This window comes from Geospiza fortis, unplaced genomic scaffold (assembly GCF_000277835.1).
Source record: "Geospiza fortis unplaced genomic scaffold, GeoFor_1.0 scaffold432, whole genome shotgun sequence".
NCBI lineage: Eukaryota > Metazoa > Chordata > Aves > Passeriformes > Thraupidae > Geospiza > Geospiza fortis.
The window spans coordinates 1,080,353-1,102,156 of record NW_005054436.1 but is presented as its reverse complement, the minus strand read 5'-3'; the positions used below and the strand labels follow the sequence as shown (position 1 = coordinate 1,102,156).

General features: G+C 54.0%; 1 protein-coding gene and 1 long non-coding RNA gene across 2 annotated transcripts in view; one reads left to right on the top strand and one right to left on the bottom strand.

Moving 5' to 3' along the window:
* Positions 1-1,573: 1,573 nt before the first annotated feature.
* GRHL3 (grainyhead like transcription factor 3) overlaps positions 1,574-21,804 on the top strand; it is a 21,227-nt gene continuing 996 nt past the window's right edge. Inside the window, exons 1-15 of the mRNA XM_031062048.1 lie at positions 1,574-1,627; positions 10,687-10,873; positions 11,496-11,557; positions 12,574-12,913; positions 13,082-13,161; positions 14,695-14,848; positions 15,366-15,477; positions 15,621-15,715; positions 17,221-17,379; positions 17,817-17,895; positions 18,152-18,285; positions 18,644-18,678; positions 19,300-19,388; positions 19,472-19,557; positions 20,391-20,455. Of these exons, the coding sequence (XP_030917908.1) occupies positions 1,611-1,627; positions 10,687-10,873; positions 11,496-11,557; positions 12,574-12,913; positions 13,082-13,161; positions 14,695-14,848; positions 15,366-15,477; positions 15,621-15,715; positions 17,221-17,379; positions 17,817-17,895; positions 18,152-18,285; positions 18,644-18,678; positions 19,300-19,388; positions 19,472-19,557; positions 20,391-20,455 (1,694 nt within the window). The 5' untranslated portion in view covers positions 1,574-1,610. The remainder of the gene's footprint in view (positions 1,628-10,686; positions 10,874-11,495; positions 11,558-12,573; positions 12,914-13,081; positions 13,162-14,694; positions 14,849-15,365; positions 15,478-15,620; positions 15,716-17,220; positions 17,380-17,816; positions 17,896-18,151; positions 18,286-18,643; positions 18,679-19,299; positions 19,389-19,471; positions 19,558-20,390; positions 20,456-21,804) is intronic.
* Positions 18,550-21,804, bottom strand: part of LOC115948580 — a 16,622-nt gene continuing 13,367 nt past the window's right edge. Inside the window, exon 3 of the long non-coding RNA XR_004082387.1 lies at positions 18,550-18,926. This is a non-coding gene — a long non-coding RNA (uncharacterized LOC115948580). The remainder of the gene's footprint in view (positions 18,927-21,804) is intronic.

Genomic DNA, 21,804 nt, shown 5'->3' with positions numbered 1-21,804 from the left:
TAACCAGAGCCAGTGAAATCCTCTCTGCCTGGATGGGGTAAAGGACACGGACTCAGAGCTGCCACTGTGGGCACCATGAACTCAGCAGGGCTTCATTAATTAGAGATAAAATCAGAGTATTGATCAACTGCTGCCACAACTGCTCTGATTAGTGCTGTCCTTGGCCTAACAGGACACAGTGGCAGGGGTTGGGAGTGGATGATCTTTGAGGTCCCTTCAACCCAGCCCACTCCAGGATTCTCCATAGGTTCTTTCAGCTTTGGGCTGTTGCTGTCCCCTGCTCCTGGTGCTCTCCAGCAATTCCCAGGGGAGTCTGTGCTGCTCCAGCCCCTCAGCTTTCATCCCCAGAGCAGCCTTTGCCCAGCCCCTGGATCCTGGCACGTCCTGGGTTTAATAGCAGGAACCCCACGGTCACTGCTCGTCCTGACCCAGCACCAGGGAGGTGTTGGAGGCTGTTGTACCCAAATGAAAGAGCTCTGTGCTCACAGAGCCTGTGTGGACATGACTCCTGCCTGCCCCTGTGTCCCCAGGGAGAGCCACACTCGGGGCTGGGTGACACCTCAGAGCTGTGACACCTCCAGAGCTGTGACATCCCCAGAGCTGTGGCATCCCCAGAGCCGTGCAGGGCTCAGCTGAGCGGGGCAGGCAGGAGTGAGACACAATGGGGGGGGTGAGAACGAAGCTTTTCTTTTTCCCTTTGTTTTAAGGCTTGTATCAACTTGCCTGGCAAAATCCTCTCCTGCCTTCCAAATCCAGTCACCGTGAGTCACGGCTGAGCCCATCCTCTGCTCCTCATTGCAACACGGATGACAGAAACCATCCAGCAAGAGGGCTTGAATCCCTGATGAGTTTTGTTCTATTGCACAAACCTTTTCCCCGGGTGCAGGGGAGTTGCTGCAGAGGTGTTGCCTGGGTGGGATTCCTGCAGCCCCTTCCCAAACCTCCTGCTGGAATAAGGCTCACAGAGAAAGGTTATCCCACAGCTTAGCCCTGCTCCTGACAGACCCAGAGCACTGCAAGGGCTCCCTGAGCCAGGAGATTGAGGGAATGACTTGGTACCTAAAGTTAGGGGGGTTAAGGTTCATTTTTTAAGAGGGAGGAAGAAAAACCTCCTCATGGTTCTGGAGTGAGCGGCTGAGAGGAGGTGAGGAGAGGCAGGAAAGGGTTTTCCTGTCAGTACAACTACCACGGAGGAATGAGAGGAAACCTTCTCCTTCCCTAATTCATTCCTTTACAAATACATGTATTTTGAGTGTATTTATATATAAAGAAACGGCAAAGGACGAACCAGCCCCCAGCTCCATAGAAATGACAGCTCCTTGGCACGGCAGGCATGGAACCATCCACCGAACTGAAACTCATTATCCCCGAGATGAATCCCCGATCCCGCCCCTTTCTCCTCTCCCCGGGGGCTTTTCCCTGGCGGGCCGGCAGGGACAGGGTTACACTGCACCTGTCTGGGTGTACCTGTCCCAGGGCACCTGTCCCGGCAGCCAATCCCGGCACGGCCGCCCCACCTGTGCGAGCGCTGCCATAAATCAAACACCTGGCAGGGAATGTCTGTGCGAGCAGCCCCACAGAGCCAGCGCTGCTGAGCACTCACCGCGGCGATGTCCAATGAGCTGGAGTAAGTGCGAGCCTTTATCCCTTCTCCTCTGCCTCCATGCCCCATGAGCTGGATAAGTGGGAGCCCTTTTCCCTTCTCTGCTTTGGGGAAATGCCCCATGAGCTGCAGTAAGTGGAGCCTTTTCCCTTCTGTGCTTTGGGAGAATCCCCCATGAGCTGCAGTAAGCGGAGCCTTTTCCCCTCTCCCCTTTTCTCGCTGCCGGGGCTGGAGGAGATCCCTGGGCTGCTCCTCTGCCTGCCCAGCTGTTGGTAAAGCAGTCAAGAACGGGATGGGAACGTTTTCCTGATTTTCTGTCGCTGCCTGAGCTGGTGCTGCTCTGGGGAGGAATCGCTCCTTAGGAATCAATCACTCCTTTTCACTTGGGACTTGTTAAAAACCACGATCCTGGTCAGTGTTTTATCCCCGGCTAAAACTGACACATGGGGTTTCTGTCTAAAGCCAATCTGCTCTGCCTCTGTCCAACAAAATCTAACAGCAGCTACAGGAATCTGGTTTAACTTTATTTATTTGAGAAAATGCCTTCCCAAGTATTTACCAGCCTCTAGTTTCGTGGGGTGGGGATTGCTGTGTGTCGTTTTTGTTGTTTTTGTTGAGGGGTTTATGATTTTTTTTTGTTTGTTTGGGTGCAGTTTTTTTTTTTTTTCTTTCTTTGGGTTTTTTGTTTGTTTTGGGGTTTGGTTTTTGGGTGTTTTTTGTTGTTTGTTTGGGGTTTTTTTTGTTAAGTAAATTTATTCACACTATGACCCTATCAAATAATTTATTCTTTTAAATAAGAAAAAGCTTTTAACACCTATTGATCCTGTATGACTCTCGTTTCTAATTTTGGCACCTCCGAAATATTTTGGAGCTTTGGATGCTGATGGTATCAGCACAGCGCCTCTGAAATAAAGGCAAACAAGTGTCAGGTTGGCTGCCAGGCTGTGGGGAAGGCTGCAGAGCAGGGAATAAAGCTGCTCAGTGCTGCTGTCAGTCAGTGCTGAACATCAGCCCAGTCCAGAACCCTGCGTGAAGGATTTGTGTGTAAAATATTTATCGAGAAATAGAAATTACGTCCGTCTGTGTAGAGATCTGGTGCTTCCAAGGTGTTTTTTGGGAGAAACCCGCACGCCCGTGTGTGTTTACCAGCCTGCCAGAGCTGCTGTGTCAGCCCATCTCCTCCTAATTAAGAGCCCTGAAAAGGCACGGCAGTAATTATTATTTTATGTAAATCGTGGGATCGATCTGCTCGGATCGATTGGAAATCTGTCGGTGCAATTTTCGCTTTCGGAAGTTTTTGGGTCATTTAGAAGCGGTGCTTTTTAGGTTGGAGAGGGAGGACGTGCTTGGCTCTGGCGAGGCGCGGAGCGTGCGATTGATGGATTTATCGCTAATTAGGGCCGGGAATTACACGGCCGCTGCCTCTGCCCTCGCAGGGCTGTTAACCCTGAGCCTGCGGGGCAGGGGAGAGCCCCGGGGCTGCCTCGGGGCTCCGTGCGAGCCTTTCCCACAAACGATCCTTTGGGAGGATCTGAGATCTCGGAAAATTCCGCTTTATTTCAGCGGGGCAGGAGCGGCAGCGGCCCCGAGCCCAGCCCGGGCAGGGCCGGGGGGACATTTCGGGCCAGCACGGGCCGGAGCTGCTCGCCCAAAGCTCTGCGGGAATTCCTTGGCAGTGGGAATTCCTTGGCAGTGGGGATTCCTTGGCAGTGGAATTCCTTGGCAGTGGAATTCATTGGGAGTGGGAATTCCTTGGCAGTGGAATTCCTTGGCAGTGGAATTCCTTGGGAGTGGGAATTCCTTGGCAGTGGAATTCCTTGGCAGTGGAATTCATTGGGAGTGGGGATTCCTTGGGAGTGGAATTCATTGGGAATGTGAATTCCTTGGGAATGGGAATTCCTTGGGAGTGGAGATTCCTTGGGAATGGGAATTCCTTGGCAGTGGAATTCCTTGGCAGTGGAATTCCCGGCGGTGGGAATTCCGCGGGGCCAGAGGAGCAGGGAAAGGCTCAGCCCCGCTTTGCTCCCAAGGGAAAAGGTGTCAGCGGGGCAGGAGCTGAGAAGAGGCTGCTGAAGCCCCTCCGGGAGCCGAGGGGCTCCAAGGAGCTGCGAATTTGGGGATAATCGCCAGGGAGGAGCCCCGGAGCGGTGTCCGTGCCCCGGAGTGAGCCGGGCACAGCTGCCCAGATGTGCAGGAGCTGTGATATCCCCGTTCCCTCGCTCCAAATGCCATGGCCCGGATGGTCCCTTCCCACCTCTCCCTTTGGGACTTAAAATTCCCAGAGAGGACTGGGAAGGGAGCAGCGTGGCATGGGAGGGGGAGATGTTTTGCCTATTATAAAATATTCTAACTGTTGATTTCCATAGTCTTCTAAACTGAACCTGTGTCTAACTCTGCCTGCGTGGGCTGGAAGGAGTTAACCAGGAGTTACTCCCAGTTGTGGTTTTGTGGTCGAAACCATGATCGCCAGAAGCAAATTTTTGTCATGCGTAAGGTGTGTTATTAAAACTTGAGTTATGCTCCTGGTGAATGAAAAGTTAAAGCCCTTTTATAAAATCCTGGCAGCAAAGCACACAAGGGATAACCGTGCTGGAGCAAGGGAGGCTGGCTTGGATTCTTTTTGTTTTTTTTTTTAAAGTTATGTAAAGAGAAAAAGAGATTTGTAAATTAAAGAAACAATAATCAAATAACTGCTATGCAATTCCCAACAAAGGAGTAAAAGCCCTCTGAATAAACTCCAGACTCAAAGCAGGAGTGAATCAACATTTGCACAGTATCTCTGCTTTGATGCTTTGGGTCACATTTTGGGCTGATTGGTCCATGGGAATGGTTCCAGGGAAATTTGCAGAATAAAGAGTTCCTGGAGGAGGATCTGCTCTGGCTTGGTTCTGGCTGGGGTTTGAACTGTTGATCAGTGTAACATGTTCATCCAAAAATGCACTTGTACCTGGATTGCACCTGCCAGCCCTTGGATCAGCTGATTGGCAGGGACAGGGATCCTGGAATTGTGTGAGGAGGAAAAAGCAGCAGCTGAAAAATGGTAATGATAAAAATGATAAAAAATGAGTGGAACTCATTATTGAACATAAGATTGTATGCCATTGCTCACAGCCAAGTTCCCAAGGCTCGGAGGGTCAGAAATATGGAAGATATTGGGGTTGGATGGGATATGGGGAAGAAATTCCTCCCTGGCACAGGTGCCCAGAGCAGCTGTGGGTGTCCCTGGATCCCTGGCAGTGCCCAAGGCCAGGCTGGGCAGGGCTGGGAGCACCTGGGGCAGCGGGAGGTGTCCCTGCCATGGCCTGGATGGTCCCTTCCAACCCAAAGCACTGCAGGTTCTGAGGGTTCATTTCTTGTCCCTTTAGGTGTCAGTGCTGTTCTGGCTGTGGGGTGAGGCTGATCCACACCCATCCCTGTCCCCAGCCTGTTCCAGGGCTGGCACTGCCCCCTGCTCTGCCCCCCTCCTGTTCCTCTCGTGCCCTGCCTGGGCACTCTGAGCTCTGCACTAGGGCCTGGTGTTGTGGGGTGAATCAGGTTTGTTTGGCAGAACCTGAAAACCTGAATCAGGTTTGTTTGGCAGAACCCTGGCCTGAAGCTGCTTGTGCTGGGGCTGGTTTGTGTGTGGAGCAGCCAAGGAGAAGCTGCTGCTCCTGTGCTCACAGGACACTGACCAGAGCACAGGGACACACTGCACCTGGGAGCTGAGATTGTTCAGGTGCAAATCCCTCCAGGGTGGGAAGGGACAGGGGGAGCCCACCCTGGCTGTGCCTCTGCAGGGCCCTGGAGCTGCTGGCACAGCGTGGGGCAGGGCAGGGAGCAGCTGCTCCATGTGAGGCTCCTGTCAAGTGTCCTGCCCTGGCACAGCTTCCTGGAGCCTCTTGGGCAACAGGATCCACCTCTGGCAGCCTGAGCAGGGCACCAGCCCCGTGCCAGGCGTGCAGCCAGGCAGGGGAGGGATCAGCACAGCCCTGGGGGGGGACACCCAGAACTGTGGGGCTGAAACCTCCAATCTCTGCTCTCCTTGGAAACCTGGGACATCCCCAGGGTGACCCTGCAGCAGCCTCTGGTAGGATGTGCTGAGGGAAGCAGAGACCCCTGAGTAAAGCTGGGCTTTGTTCTCAGCACCAACAACCCATAATAGCTCATTACTGGCTTAAAAATCCACATTACCCGAAGAGCAGTAAAAAAGAAACAAATTTTCTTGCAGAAGTTTGTGTGTTCTGGCTTCCATTGGTGGGTTTTAAATCCACATCTTGTAAAACCATGATTTTTTTTTTTAATTTCATTTTATTTAGAAGTCACAGCTGTTGGAGTTAGAGAATATACAAAAATTACCTGGGAAATCTTCCTTTTGGTGGGTGAGGCACTGGGAGCCTCAGTGCAAAGTGTGGGGTTTGTGTCCAGGAATAACTGTACACAAAGTGTCTGTGTGTGTCCACAATGAGAACAGGAATGAGAGTGGAGTTTACAGCAATACTTCAGAAGTGGGAGCAGATGCTCAGGGCCTGGTTTTGTGTCTCCCTTTGGGGTCAGATATCCCTGAAACTGAGGACACCCCAAAATGGAACCATCTGACATCAGAAATTGCTTCTGGAAAAAATCAGCCTTAATTCCTGAACTGCAGAGGGATTCTGTGCTGGGATTTGTTCTGTTGGGCAGGGGAGGCCCTAAAGCAGGGATGGGGCGGATGGATCCCCCCGGGGTGATGTTCTGGGGTAAGGCACAACCCCAAATGTCACAGCCTGGATTGTCCCAGGCTGAGAGGCAGAACAGCCCAGGGCTGCTCAGATTCACTGCAGAGCTCCAGGGCTGGTTCTGCTCTCTCACCTTTGCTGAACAGCCCAGGATGAGGCATTTCAGTGCCAATCCTGTCCCCAGGTCCTTCTGCTGCATAATAACGAGCTGCAAAAGCAGGAGTTAGGCTGGGTGAAAAAGGACACAGGCGGAGCTGGTTTGAGGTTTCTCGGTAGGGAGGGCCAGGGCAGGGGGATCCCTGCCCATCCCCAGGCAGCCCCAGGAGGTTTGTCTGGCTCAGCCATGGCTCAGCCTGCAGAGCCCCCCTGGATCTGCTGGGGGGATCAGTGGCCACCCCACCCCACCAGGGAGCCCTGTGGGAATCAGGAGCCATTTCCCAAAGCTGCTCCTGTGTCCCTTTCCTTCCCCTGCCAGGCAGGCCCATCCCTGCAGGGTGCCCTGAGCTGTGCCAGGCTGGGGGGTCCTGGACCCCCCTGTGCCCCCTGGATCCAGGGAAGGAGAAGCTCCTGCACTGCTGGGAATCCTCAGGTGCCTGAGCTGAGTTAACCCTGGCCTGAGGTGCTGCTGAAATGCCCCTGCACAAAGCCAGGGACAGAGCCCCCATTGTTCTCCAGCTGCCAGAGAAAATATCCCAGGAAATGTCCCGTGGGCAGTGCAGGTCAGGGGCCAGGGGATAGAGCCTGGGCTGCTGGGCTGTGGGGTGACACCGTGTTGTGCTTGGCACCCCAGCAGTGTTTTCCATCCTTAGTCTGTGTTTGTTGTGTTTCTTTCTGTGTTTTTTTTTCCTGGTTCTGTCTCTGTTTGGATTTTTGCCTGGCTATGTGAGTGGGCTGGTGACAATGCCCTCACTGCTGGCTGTGCTGTCACCTTGTCTTCAGGTGTGCTTGTTTATTAAACCTGCAGAGGAATTACAAAATCACAGCTTAGCTGAGAGCTTTGGCTGCAGCACTGGGGGCACTTGGTGGGATTCTGTCCTCCTTGGCAGGGCTTTGCAGGCTGCAGTCCCTGCCCTGTGCAGGGCACTGCTGATCCTCCCTGAACTCCTGACGGGGACTGGGGCAGCACCAGGGATATTTCAGGAGGGAGGAGAGGGCAGTGCCCAAGCCCAGAGCTGATGGAACCCCCACAGGAGCTGCCTGGGGCACCCCTGAGCTCCTCAGGGCTGGGGGCTCTGTCCTGCGCCTCTGTGTGCTGCTGCCGCTCACCAGGGGCTCCGTGTGGTGCTGCTCTGCAGCCACCAGCATCTGGCAGGGCCAGGGTTTAGCCTGGGCTTAATCAGGTGCAGTGGAGAGAACAAAGGCAGCAGCACCAAGCTCAAAGGCAGCAAAGCCTCCCACAGGCAGCAGCAGAGGCAGGAGGAGTTCAAGGGCTCTTTCCTGCTTGCCTGCTGTCCCCAGCTGGACCCTTTGGGCATGTTCTCCTTTCCAGCATAGCCCCGAGTGTTTATCCATCACCAGGAGAAATTGGGGAAACAGAGGTGGGCTGGGCTGGAGCAGGAGAGGGGCTGGGATCACCTTGTGTCACACTCCCAAGTGTTTGGAAACAAACAAAGTGCTCCTGTCCCAAACCCTGCTCTGCACATGGCCCCAGGCCCCAGCTCCGGTGTGCACACAGGGCAGGGAGGTGCTGCTGCTCCCAGCGTTTGTGTTTCCCTGGCCTGGAAAGGAGCTCTGGCCTTGCCAAACACAGCACGGAGCTTGGAATGGGCAAACAGGGCCTGGCCACGTGCAGGGGCATCACAGGCAGGAGGAAAGTAAAGTTCAGCTGTGTTTGGATCTGGATTTGGGTGACTTTCCTGGTGTGTTTGGATCTGGATTTGGGTGACTCTTCCCTGCAGCTGTGCCTCACAGAGGTTGCTGATGGGATCTGTGTGTCCTGTAGGTCCTGATGTCAGAAAGGTGCCTTGGACTTGTCACCACACCTGCTTATCTGCTCAGATCACCTCTGTGCTCAGACCCTGGGGAGCTGTGGTGACCTTTGGGAGCAGGGTCAGAGCAGGGCTGATCTCAGGACGAGTGCATGGGGTGGATGTTCCCTCAGTCCCCTGCAGGGTGGGTCCTGAGGGGCTCCCAGTGCCTGCCCGGGATCCCAGGGACTCTGGAGTGGGAGCAAGGTGGGATCAAGGAGCAATTCCTGTCACTTGTGCCACTCCTCAGCTGGGTGAACCCCAGCCTGGCTGGGACCAGGGCAGTTCCCAGTGCATGGAGCAGCTGCTCTGCCTCTCCGGGCCTCTGTGGGTTCTGAGCACCTCCCAGCTGTGTGTCCTGCTGTCCTGAACTCTGCTGCCAGGAGCACCAGGGACACTGGGTGCCCACGCTGGGCTCTCTCCAGCTCAGGGCACTTTTTGCCTTTGCTCTCTCCAGGCCGGGCTGGTGGCCCTGGGTGCCTTTTCCAAGCTTCTCCCAGCAGAGGTGAGGGGCAGGAGGGAATAATCACACAAGGAATGCTTTAGCTGAGGGAGGATGAATTTCCCAGGTAAATATCAGTGTTTTTAAGCTCCCAGGTGCTTTGTTGCTCCATCCTGCCCCGTGTGTTCATCTCTGCCCGTTCCCAGGTCGGAGCCGAGCTCTGCCGCGGTCCCTGGGGAGGACGGGGGAGCTGCGGATCGGATCGTGCCCCGGCAGGAGAGCAGAGCCTGAGTCACTGCCGGGCCCGCTCACAGACAGCGGGCAGGAGGAGGAGCAGGAGGAGGAGGAGGAGGAGGAGGAGGAGGAGGGAGAAAGGCTGCGTGAGAAGCGCTAAAGACAACGAAAGTGTCCGGGCACTGCTGGGCTGAGAGCCGGGCCCGCTATGGCCGGGAGCGCTGCCAGCCCCGCCGGGCACAGAGCCCCGGGAGCCTCCGGAGCTCGGGGCGGCGGGAGAGCAGAGGATTCCTGAAGGAAAAGGTGACAGGGACAGCAGGAGCAGCCCTCGGTGGCCTCATGGAAAAAATCAGCTGTAATTCCTGAGCTGCAGAGTAATTCCGTGCTGTCGTTTGTTTTGTTAGGCAGGGGAGGCACCAGAGCAGGAGTCTGAGCCAAAGAGAGCTCGGGAGCCTGAGCCTGGAGCATCCCAAGCCATCCCTGCATGGTTTCTTGTGAATTTGTGCAGGTGGCAGTGCCTGGTGACAGAGCAGCCATGGGCAGCTTCAGGGATGCCAGGTTCCTCCCAAGAGGAATTATTGTTCTCTGAATGATTCACTTAAAAATCTACACCAGGACTTGTTATAAACACATGGAGAGTGGTTTAATGAAACAACATATTCCTTATAAAAATGCCATTAAACTGTGGCGTTCATTGCTGTAACTCCTGAAGGTTTCCTTTGCCTTTCCATAAACAAACATCAGGTGATGTCATGGTTCAGCTCCAGTCAGCTCTTGGCAACTTTGGAGATTTAAAGATGATTTTAAAACCTTTATTCTAACGAAACCCAGTCTTGCCCTTCCTGGACTTTGAGGAAAAAGGGAATTTTTGTCCATGGAGATGTTATTTGATGGTGAATGGTGTGGGCTGTGGAGGTGACAGCAGGTGCAGGGGACAGGAAGGTGTGACAGGAGCAGGGCCAGTGGCTCAGCCCCTGTGGACGTGCTGGGATTCTGTGAAAGGTTGGACTCGATGATCTCTGGGGTCTTTTCCAACCTAAACAAATCCAGGATTCCATGATCCAACCTCCCAGGGAATGCACAGAGGCACTGCTGGCAGGGCTTGCTGGAGGAGAAGGAAAGATGACCAATGTTTGGGCAATTAAGTGTCTGACAGTTTATTAACATAAGATGGAGAGGCCTGGAGAAAGTGCCAGAAGTGAGGACAGGCAGGGCATTATTTTGGTGTGTTGCTTCTCACGTAGTCCCACGAGCCTCACCTCAGTCAGGAATTTTTTAGTGGAAGGGAGGGGGTTGTGATCTGCCTGTCTGCTTCCCTCTGAGTAAAATCAGCTACCAATTATTGGAAAAAAAATTAATTTAAAACCATGGACTGCAGCAAAGGAAAACAATGAGGTTTGGTTTCATCTGGGCACTGAGTGCCTGTGTCTGACTGTGCGCTGTGCTGGCCTGGAGCTCCACATCCAAGGGAAAATTGTTCCCTGCTCCCTGCTTAGTGCCCAGCAGGATGGGACAGGGCAGGATGGGGCTGCAGGAAGGAGCAGCTGAGGGAGCAGCTGCCCCTGGGGAGGCTCTGGCCTGGTTTTGTGTCCAGCTACAGCAGCAGAGGAGCTGATCCCAAAGGCTCTGGGAGTCCAGGAGCAGGAGAACATCCCTCCTGCATCCCACAGAGCCCTTGGGAAGCCCTTCCCGTGTTCATGGAAAGCTCTGTGGGAAAAGCTCCTCCCTCATTCCTGATCCCCCCAGTTTCAGATCCGTGCGTCTGATGAAGAATGACACCATGAACTTCCAGAAATTCCCCTACACCAGCGAGGATGAGGCCTGGAAAACCTACCTGGAGAACCCCCTGACTGCAGCCACCAAGGCCATGATGAGGGTGAACGGGGACGACGACAGCGTGGCCGCCCTCAGCCTCCTCTACGACTACTACATGGTGGGTGCCCTGGGCTGGGCAGAACTGGGGTAAAACTGGGTAAAACTGGGGTAAAACTGGGGTAAAACTGGGGTAAAAGAGATGCAGAATAGGTGTCAGACATGTACCACCTTAGGAGGGGACCCCTCTACTGAGCTCCCCCATCTCCTGAGCCCCCCCAGTTGTTTATCCAACACCACACCAGTATCCCCACAGGTAAACTGAGGCACAAACCAGCACTTTGAAGGAATCCAGAACATATGGAACACCTGAACCCAGGTGCCCTGAGTGTGGATTTTTACCCATAAGGGCTTTGAGGGCTGTTGGGCTGGAGCAGCCTTGCAGTCCCCACCAGTTTTATTCTCCCAGTGCTGCTGGAGGATGGAGCTTTGAGAAATGTGGCTCTGATTTAGCCCTGACTGGAAGCAATAGGAATGGTGTCCCCACTCACCTGGGGGCTTCTGAGGTCCTGCCCAGAAGAAGCTGCTGTGGTTTGTCCAAGGTTATTTGGGAGCCCAGGGCAGAGCCCAGCTCTGCTGTTTGCTCTTCTTGTGGGGTTTAATCTGGTTTTAGTAGACAGGGCTGACTCTGCTCTGTTTCCCTTTAACAAAATCCAACCAAACTCTGCTCTGCCCTGTCCCAGGTGCCCAAGGAGAAGAGGATTCTGCCAGCTGGGATGGTGGCACGCAATGACCTGGCAAAGAGGTTGGCTTCAGTTCCTGCTCTCTGGGGCTGCCTCACTCTCCTGCAGCTGCTGAAATGCAGGATGGGGCTCTGAGCTTGCAGAAAATAGACATCAAAGCACGGTGTTATTACCAGCAACAGTGCAGCTCATTAACCCTGAGACACACATTAAAATTCTTTAGGCCGGGTCCCAAGCAGGTATAAATGGAGCTACACCCATTTACACACCTGAGCATCTGTCTGGCTGTGTTCACAGGGGTTCTGCCGATTTGCAGCAGCTGAAGAAATTGCCTTTAGTTGCTATTTTGTGACAATTGCAAAGGGCAGAAGGATTGAGCACTGAATGGCCAAATCCTTCTTCATTCCCTGGGCTGATGAGAGTTTCTGTTCCACTCTCCCAGGATTCTCTTCCAGTGACTCCCTCCCATTTGTCCTTTGAGGTTTTCAGATAATTGACTATTAAATTAATGGCTCGTTTGCCACTGTGAGTTCAGTTCCCCTTGCTGGATGCTGTGTACTTTGGCATTGTCACTTTTGAACCACTTGACAGAATAAACTCCAGTGGTACTTCACTCCTTCAGAAGTAAACTGAGTTAAGCTGGTTTTGCTTTTTGCTTCCTAAGTTGCTGGAGTTTGTGAATTTGTACAATAATTGGTTTTCCTTAAAAAAAGGTATAAAAAATCAACTTTGAGCATCAATGAGCCATGAAAAGATTTATGATGGACAGCCCACACAGCATCACCTTTGTTATCACCCCTGGTGCTCTGAGTGTGGTGGCCTCAATGAAGGAGCAGTGGATGTGCAGCCCCAAACCACATCCAGACCAAATTCCCTGACTCCCTGTGGTCATCCCTTATCTGCTGAGCACCTCTGCCCTGAGAGCTGTGGGTGGAGATCCCCAGGGGCTGTCAGTGCTCCCAGGCACTGGCTCAGGGTCACCTGGCAGCCAGGCCAGCAGCACATGCAGGCCCTGCTGGCAGTGCCACCGAGCTGGGGCTGCCCTCTCTGCCCTGCCCTGAGCCAGGACTCTCTCCAGCAGGCACTGCCACGGGATGGATTATGAGCCTGAGCTGCCCTCCTTCGATGGCTCAGCCCATCTCATGAAGCTGCTGTCAGAAAACGTCTCCATGAGCCAGGAGTTCTGCGAGCCCCCCAAGAAGAACGGCCTGAGTCTCGAGGGTGTCCCTGCTCCTCACAAGGCAGCCCTGCTCCCTCCAGGCACCAGCAAGCTGGAAGCCACCCCAGACAACTTCCTGGTGGCCCCTGGGGACGTGTATGACAGCAGCTCCCTGAACTCCCTGTTTGAGAGCCTGCCCATGGCCCCGGCCCAGCAGCGCTGGCAGCCCGACAGCACCTTCAAGGAGGACCCCCAGGAGGTCAGGCTGGACTCGTGGGGGCACTGAGCTCTGCTCCTGTGCTGTTCCTGGGGGATTTCTGGGGGTCTATGTTGATTTTGGAGGTCATCTGCTGTGGTGTCTGGGAGAGGTGAATGCCCAAAGCCATGAGAGATTTGACTCTTGGGTTGTGCTTGCTCTTGTCTGCAGACGCTGCTCTTCAGTGACATCCTCAAACCCCAGCCAGAGCCCCCCTGCCCCGAGAGTTACCCCACAGATGGAGTGAAGAGGTAACAGCAATCCGGGGCTTTGAGGTTCCAGGGCACTCTTGGCTCTGTCTCTTTCCTGGGGAAGGACTGCATCCCTTTCCTGTCCCCAGCCCAGCCCTGGCAGTCACCAGTACAAATTACAGCTCCCGTGCTTGTGCAGACACCACTTGTGTCTCCCTGGTGTTCTTGGAGCAAGGGGCTGCCCCATGAGCTTTTGGACCAAAGCTGGGATTGTTCTCCCCCCAGACTGGGGCCAGTCCAGGGCCAGCTGCTGTCCCATCTCAGGGTGACAGCCCCTTCCTGCTCGGCTGGGTGACACAGAGGGACCCAGGTGGCTGCACCATCTCCCCACAGGCCACTTGGAATGGGGTAAATGACAGGGAAAAGGAGGCTGGCAGGGCATGAGGGTGATAATCAGCCTCCCCTAATCTAAGGTTTAGGTTCTCACTTAGCACTGTTAGTCAGCCTTGATTTTAGAGGGTGCCACTGCCTCTCATTCCTAAAACATGAGAGGGATTTCTTCCTCCTTTCCACCCCTCTGCCAGGCAGAGCTTTGCTGCTCCAGATACCAAATCAAACCTCCCAGCAGGTAACATTATTTCACCTCCCACTTTTTATTTGCTCCTGAGTCAGCTGACTGGGTGAGTCAGCTGTCAGACGTGGGGATGTTCACACAGACAGCAGAGGCTCCCTGCTCACTGTTTATTTGTGCACTGAACTTCTCTGGCTCTCCTGGCTGCAGATAAGAGGAGCTGCCAAGCCCATCTTCAGAGATGGCATCACAGGAGGTGGAGCAGGAAGAAGATGGGTTGGTGACTAAACAGGGCACTTGAAGGGTCTGAGTGAAGCCTCCTGTACAGGTGGTGGCTTGCACGGATTCCTCCCAGCAGAAACCAGCTGTGGCCTCGTGGTTTCAGTGCTCAGCTGCTGGTGAAGGCCTCAGAGCTGCTGAATTCAGGCCCTTCTTTCAAATTTCCATTGCCAGCCATGACACCTGCTCTGTGTGCCACCACAAAGCTTTTCTGTAGAGAGTAAAGTTGGTGCCCAGCACACTGAGGGTCTGAGCTGGGATTCTGAGCCCAGCTCTGCACAGCCAAGCAGGTGTTGGTGTCCTGCAGGTCCTTCTTCTACAGGACCATTAAGGGAGAGTCTTCCTGGCTCAGCCAGTTATGGGTATGGATTTGGAGACAGGAACCTGAGATTAGGATGTTGTAAAGGTCCCTTCACAGGTACCCATTTTTGTGTGTTTTGCTGCAGGCTGCTGATTGAGCAATGGTTCTGTTGCCATCCACACAAACACACTGGATGCAGTCACATCCAGGGGTTTTTAAGCCAAAGCTGAGGGGTAAAATGAGGCTGTTGGAGCAGTGCTGCTCCCCAGGCTGTTGGGGAGGATCAGAATGTGCTGTGCTGTGTCAGGGTGTGTGAGGTGGGGAATGGAGCAGAAACTGGAGCCTGTAACCCGTGGGGTGGAGGCTCCTGGGGCTCTGTTTTGCTTTTGCACTGAAACAGCAGCGTGTGCTTATTCATCCTTCTCTCTTTGTTCCATCCAAGTGACTTTGAATACACGCTGGGGTCACCCAAAGCCATTCACATCAAATCTGGGGACTCTCCCATGGCCTACCTCAACAAAGGACAGTTCTACCCCATCACACTGCGGACAGCTGGAGACAGCAAATGTTTGCACTTGTCCTCAAATAAAGTGAAGGTAGGAGACACAGACAGGCTGACAGCTCTGCTGACAGCTCTGGAATGGGACATCCAGCAGCTCCTCTGGCCTGGGAACAGAGCTGAACGTGAACAGGAATGGTTTTGTGGCTCATGTTGGCTTAAAGGGATGAATGGGGTGGATTCAGTGCCACAGGATAATCCTCTGCTGCCCTGCAGAGCCTCTGTGGCAACTGGAACCTGTCACAGGAGCTCAGGGATGCACAAAGGGCCAGTGGGGGCCCTGCTGGGAGGAGCTCTGAGCCAGGGACAGCGTCCCCATCCTGCTCCTGGATGTGTGGCCAGGCCTTGGAGCAGCCCCCGAGATCAATGTGCCAAATGGCTGAGCCCAAATCCCCTGCCCTGCTCAGCTTCCCCAGCATAAAATCTCCTGTTTCATATGGCTCTGAGGGCAGTGCAGGATGGAAGGGTCAGGGGGACACTGCTCTGCTCTGTGCTGGGTAGGAGGGCACTGATCACTGCTCCGTGCTGAGCTGGCTGTGCTGGCTGTGTTGCAGAGCGTGGTGATGATTGTGTTTGACAATGAGAAGATCCCCACGGAGCAGCTGAAGTTCTGGAAGCACTGGCACTCCCGGCAGCCCACGGCCAAGCAGAGAGTCATCGACGTGGGTACGAGGGGCTGGGCAGCTTCTGCCTCCACTTCAGGGCCTCCCTGGCTCTGGGAGTCAGCCAAGGCAGGATCTGGGGCTGGGAGGCCTCAGGGATGTCACCAGTTTCAGCCCCAGTGCTAACTGCTCCTCCCCTCCTTGCAGCTGACTGCAAGGAGAACTTCAACACGGTGCAGAACATCGAGGAGCTGGCCTACAACGCCCTGTCCTTCGTGTGGAACATCCACGAGGAAGCCAAGGTACAAACTGCCTGTGGAGGGAGCTGGGAATGGTCCTCAGCAAAGCTGCAGCTCCCTCCTGAGAGCCCAGCCCTGCCCAGTGCTCAGAGGGAGGCAGAGCCACTGCAGTGTTTGCCTGGCAGGACAGCAGGACACTGTGCCTCAGAGTGTGCTCAAGCTCTGCCATGAGCTAACAAACGCTGGGTACACCCACACTGGCTCAGGGATGTTTTCTTAGTGCTGATGGATAACTCTGAAGAAAAGGTTTTGCAGCAATTCAGGGCTCTGCTCACATGTACCTGCAGCCTGTTTAAATAAGCCCCAGCTCAGGGAACAAAGAGCCCCCTTGGCAGCAGGGTGGTGCAGACAGACTGACCACCCTTCTGTGGGATGTGGGATGGGGAAGGGAGCCAGGCAGGTCACAGATCCCTTTCCACCTTAAAACCAGCAAAGTTCATTACAGCAGCGTCTTTGCAGCTCTGCTGTCTCTGCTGCATCTCAGATCTCTCATTAACACTTTGTATCTAGTGGGGATTGAAAAACAGATGAAGTAACTAAGAAAAAAAAAGAAAAGCACAAATACCCCAGGTCTCTGAAGCTTGGGAAAACCCTGCCTGGCTTTGGGATCTCAATAAGCCCAAAGGCAACCCGGGTCTTTTACAACCCAAGAGGTTAACAAATGTCTTCAAGGCAGAGCTGTCAGAAATGGAAATATGTCAGGTATGTGGCAAGCCCTGGGGGCATCTCAACAAAACTGGATTTAACTCTTAGCAGAAACTCTGCTCACTCACTGGCCTGGGGCAGGGAGAGGTGAGACTTCAGAGAGCTGGGACTGAGGCAGGAGGGGTCAGGGGCTGGGAGCAGGAGGGGTCAGGTGTTTGGGGGGGTTTGGGTGTTTGGGTTGGCCATGGCACCTGTTACTGCTCTCTGTCCAATTAAGCTTTACCCCCCAGTGAAGAGGTTTTCTTTTCTAAGAACTGACTGGAGCTGACATGGGGTTTCAGGGCTGAAATCCTCAGCTGAGGGAGCTCTGGGAGCTTCTCCACCTGCAAATCTGTCCCCAGGGTCCAGGGGAATTCCAAGGTCACACCAATGAATTGGCATTTGGGACATACAATTTGGATTCGAGCTGTGCTCAGCTTTTCTCCCCGAGTTCCCTCTGGAGTGAACTCCCTCCTGGTGATAAAAGAGCCCAGTGTGGGATGAATATTTATTTAAGCAGCACTGCTGGGCAATTCCTGAGGCTGCAGCCTTGCCCTCCTCCCTTCCTGCAGGGCTTTGCTGTCTGAGGGTCCCTTTCAAATGAAAGATCAGGAATATCAGCAAGAACATCCCCAGGCAGGATTTTGGGAGGGAGAGGCTGAGTTAAAGAGCTGGAATAGGTGTGGGGGGAGAGGCCCAGGTGGAATCCAGCTGCTGCCCTGCCAGGCTGGCCCTGGGAGGGCTGAAGGAGCCTCAGCAGCTGCTTTGGCCCTGCTGCTGGCTGAGGAGGTTTCCAGCAGCACCAAGGCTGTCCCTGTTTGCAGGTGTTCATTGGGGTGAACTGCCTGAGCACAGACTTCTCCTCTCAGAAGGGGGTGAAGGGGGTGCCCCTGAACCTGCAGATCGACACCTACGACTGTGGCAGTGGCAGCAGCCAGCTGGTGCACAGGGCTGTGTGCCAGATCAAGATCTTCTGTGACAAGGTACAGCTCTCCTCCACCACTCCAAAACCCACACAGCCAGAGGCCCCAGGAGTAAAACCACAAAGGCTGTGAGAGCCTAGAACAGCCCAGGCCTCTGGCTGTGCCTCACAATAAACTCTATTTCTGACTCTATTTTTGACCAGTTGTTAAATATCAAAAGAGATGAGAATTTCCTTGGAGATTCTTCCCCAGTCTCAGATATCTTCCCACGGAAAATTTTCTCACAGCTATTCTTGCCTGTGTGTTTCATTTATAGAAGCAAATTTTAGTTTTGTTTTTCTAATTTGTGAGTGTCAGAGGGTCTTGGCTTGGGCTGGGGAAGGTCCCTGAGGTGGCCATTTCTGAGTCAAGGCTGCCTTCACCTTAATGTGTCACACCCCAGAGGTGGCCAGTGTTGGAAATGGCAATGTCCTAAATTTTGCTGGATCTTCCCACAGGGAGCAGAGAGGAAAATGAGGGATGATGAAAGGAAACAGTTCAGAAGGAAAGGAAAATGCCTGGACTCCAACAACAACGGTGAGTTCCTGTGTGTGCTCCCTCTGAAACCCCTGCCTGTTCCCTTCCATGGATCTGGCTGCCCCCAGTCCCCAGGCAGCCGGGCCCTTGCTGGGCTCCTTCCCCCTCCCAAGGCCCCTCAGGAGCACCCCCAGCCCCCGGCGATGGTTCTGGGCTCCCCTGGCTGCCCGGGAGGTGCTGCAGGCTCCTGTCCTTGGGAAGGAGCTCCCCTGTCCCAGAAGGAGCGGCTGAGATGAACTGGACTCTCCGTCTGTAGGTCTGAAAGGCTGTTTGCTCTCTGGCTTCAGAGGGAATGAGATCACCTTCCTGCGGCCCGAGAGCGACCTGGAGACGCAGCCCGTGCTCTTCATCCCCAACGTGCATTTCTCCGCCCCGCAGAGGTGTGGCTCGGTGAGTCCCCCCGGCCCGGCGCCCCCCTCCCGGGCTGAGCAGAGCCCCAGAGCCCCGGGCTGCGGGAAAAGCCCCAAGCTCAGCCCAGCTCTGTGGGATTGAGGTGAACTCCAGTCCTGAGTGGCCTGGCCATGCAGCAGGGCTGGGTGAGAGAGCCTCTGCAGGTATTCCTGTGCTTTACACACCTGCACAGGACTGCAGTGGGAGCAAAAATAGCAGTAGAAAATAAATCATAGCAAAATGTGACCCTGTGTGGGTGGGAAATCGTGTTTAAAGTGTGCCCAAGATGCCTCCCCCAGCCTGTGTAGCACACAGTGATGCTGTGCAAACTCACAGATCCATTTCCTTTGCATTCCAGGTGCTCCCTCCTGCTGTTCCCAACTCTGCAAACAGGTGAGGATGCACAGTGTGTATTCCCCATCCATCAGCTGCTCTGTTCCTTTGGGAATGTCAGGGCTGTTGGATACCCCAGGGCAGGATAACACAGCTCAGTGTCTCCCTGATGCCCTGGGAGACAGAACATGAGTTAAACCTTGTCCTGGAAGGGACTCAGGGCTGCAGAAACACGGACACATTTCTGTCCCCGTCAGAGTCACTCCAACACGAGCTGCTCCCTGATTGTCCTGCTGTTCTCATGTTCTCTGAAAGGGAGAATAAAACATCACAACTGTCATTGAAGGGCTCAAATACCAAGAGGCTGGAAAATAAACTGGAATGAAGTGGGATCACACTTGAAAAGCAGAATCTCCCCCAGCCTGGGCCCTCTGTGTGGGGATTCCAGTGCCCCACAGGAGGATTTGGGGTTTGGTGACCCCAAATCTCTGCAGGCCCTCCCTGAGCTGTCCTGTGCTGCTGTAATTACAAACCAACAGTTAATTGTTGGCTGGCTGTTGGAATGAGTGGCTGTTCAGGCAGAGGCTGAGCACCTGCAGGCGTTTGTGCTCTTGCTCTGTGCCCTCCTGAGTGTGTTTGTCCCCGTTCTGTGCCCTCCTGAGTGTGTTTGTCCCTGCCCAGGCTGCCCCTCAAGCGGAGCGGGGCCTCCTTCGCCGACGACTTCGAGCCGGCGCCCCCAAAGCACAGCAAGGATGAAGATCCCCAGAGAGGTAACCCTGGGACCCCCAATTCCCTGAGCCACAGGGCTTTGGGAGCGTGGCAAAGCCCCTGACCAGGCCCTGTTCTCCTGCAGTGCTGCTCTACGTGCGCAGGGAGTCCGAGGAGGTGTTTGATGCTCTCATGTTGAAGACCCCGGATCTGCAGGGCCTCAGGACAGCTGTGAGTGTCCCCAAACCCCCTGGGAGCGTCCCCAAACCCCCTGGGAATGGACAAACTGCAGATGAAGGGGAGTGGGGTTGGTGAACAGGGAGCTGGACATGGGCTGCTCATCTCCCCTGCCCGCTCTCCCTTGGGAATGGGAATGGAAGTGGGAGCAGGAGCTGAGCTGGCCCAAGAGCTCCTGGCGTGGCTGTGTTGTGCTGCAGAGGGAGGATCACACCTCCTGCCCCATCCAGATCCCCATGGAAGTCTCCTCTTGTGACAGCACATTCATATTTTCCACTGTCAAACACCTTTTCCATTCTCCAGGCTGGGGATGTGTGATCTGAAACCCTTCCTGGCCTCGTGCTGGAATTCCCTGGCTGTGTTTGAGGAGCACAAGGACATATTTCTGTCATGGTTATCAGCAGCATCTCTGATAACCCAGCCCTCCCTGGAGACTGCTGGGAAGGAAACAAACAATAAACCTCCCAGATTTGGGGTGGCTTTCTGGCTGCACTTTAAGCTCTGTTGGTTTTACAAACTTTTAAAAATAGAGCATTTGAAAAATGTCAGCACAGAAGATACTTTGCCATCTTCTCCTTCCCCCATCCCTCACCACAGAGTCAAAAACCTTCATGGAAAATGCTTGGCAAAAAACTACAAAACTCCTGCCAGCCCAAGACCAAAACTGAGCTTGCCCAGGGGAATGTTCAGGTCATGGTTTTGTTCCCTGGAGTAAAACTGAGGGGGAATCCTTTGCTGCTGAACACCCTGGCTCGCTGTTATCTTTGATTTTTATCATGGGAATTTCATTTTACAAGTATGAAGGATTGCCATGTTTTCTCTCACAGATTTCAGAAAAATATGGGCTTCCTGAAGAAAGCATTTATAAAGTCTACAAAAAGTGCAAAAGAGGGTAAGCTAATCTCTCATCTGCTTTTCTGCTGTGCCTCCAAAGCTGTTCCCTCGAGCCCCTGCCATTGGCTCCAGGAGCATTTTAACAAGATAATAAAAGGTAGAGCCATGGCAGGCTCTGCTATTTGGAGCATATAAAACTCAGATCTTTCTGGGCTTTAAAGATTTGGGATAATGCTTGTTTGTATTATATTTGTTTGGAGGGTAAAGTTTCCCAAGGAAAGGAAGTTGGGTGAAGGTGGAATTGTTTGGGGAGTCTGATGGTGATCCTTTGTCTCAGTCTGAAAGCCTGAGGTTATGGAGAACTTATCAGAGAGGGATCAGTGTTTGCTTCTCCAAAAAATGCTGGAATGTCCCTGGCTCAGGATGAGGGGGGGGCCATAGTGAGCCTCTGAATTTGTCAGGAGTTCTTCCACCTGCTGCTGATGCTGCTCATCCCTTAGCCCCAGAAATGGGAATTTTCTCCCCAAAGGAAAAGACCAGCACTGGTGGCTTCAGGGGAGAGGCCACCTCACTCAGTTTGGCTTTGGTTTTGTTCATGCCTTGATCTGATAAGCAGTGAGTGTTTGGTGATGACTGAGAGGGAAACCAGGCAGGAGGAGCAAAGAGGTATCTCATGAAAAGGAAAGGCCACACCTGGAAATTAGATTAAATAAATAATTTTGACACCTGGTTTAATGAAGGCTGGACGTGACCAATGCCAGCAGCTGCTCCTGAAGTGTGGGGAGATTGGAGATAGCTGCACTCAGGCTGGTGGCAGGGTCAGGCCCAGCTTCCTGCTCCCCCAGATTTAATTTTCAATAATTTTATCCTATTGCTCCACCCTAAACAATCTTCTCCTGGTAATTACAGTTGAGGGGCAGATCTTCATCAGGTGAGAGCCAGTGCAGCTCAGTGGGACTGCCTGGCCTGGCAGCAGGGCAGGGCCTGCCCCAGCCATGGCCCTTCCACAGGGGTGAGCTCAGCACATGAACTCGGTCCCAGGGTGACTCAGGACCAATAATGAGCAATTTTGGATCTTGGTGAGGTTTGGTCTGGAGGAACAATCCAGGGCTGATTCCTGATCAGCATCCCTGGGATTGTTTGTGGTTTAGCAATCAGATGGGAGCACAGCACGAGGCACAGGTGACTTCTCTGGCTCCCTGCTCTGGGGCAGGCAGAGATGAAGGGATCAGCTCTGCTGGGGAAGCTTTTGGGTACCCACAGAGTCTGTGGGGCACCTGCTGGAGGCCAGAGCTGGGGTCCAGAGCTTGGGGTGCTGCTGGGGCTGGTGCAGCCAGGAGGATTCTGATGCACTGGGCAGAGCCTGGGCAGGGCCAGACCCCCAGTCCCAGCAGCCCCTGGAATTCC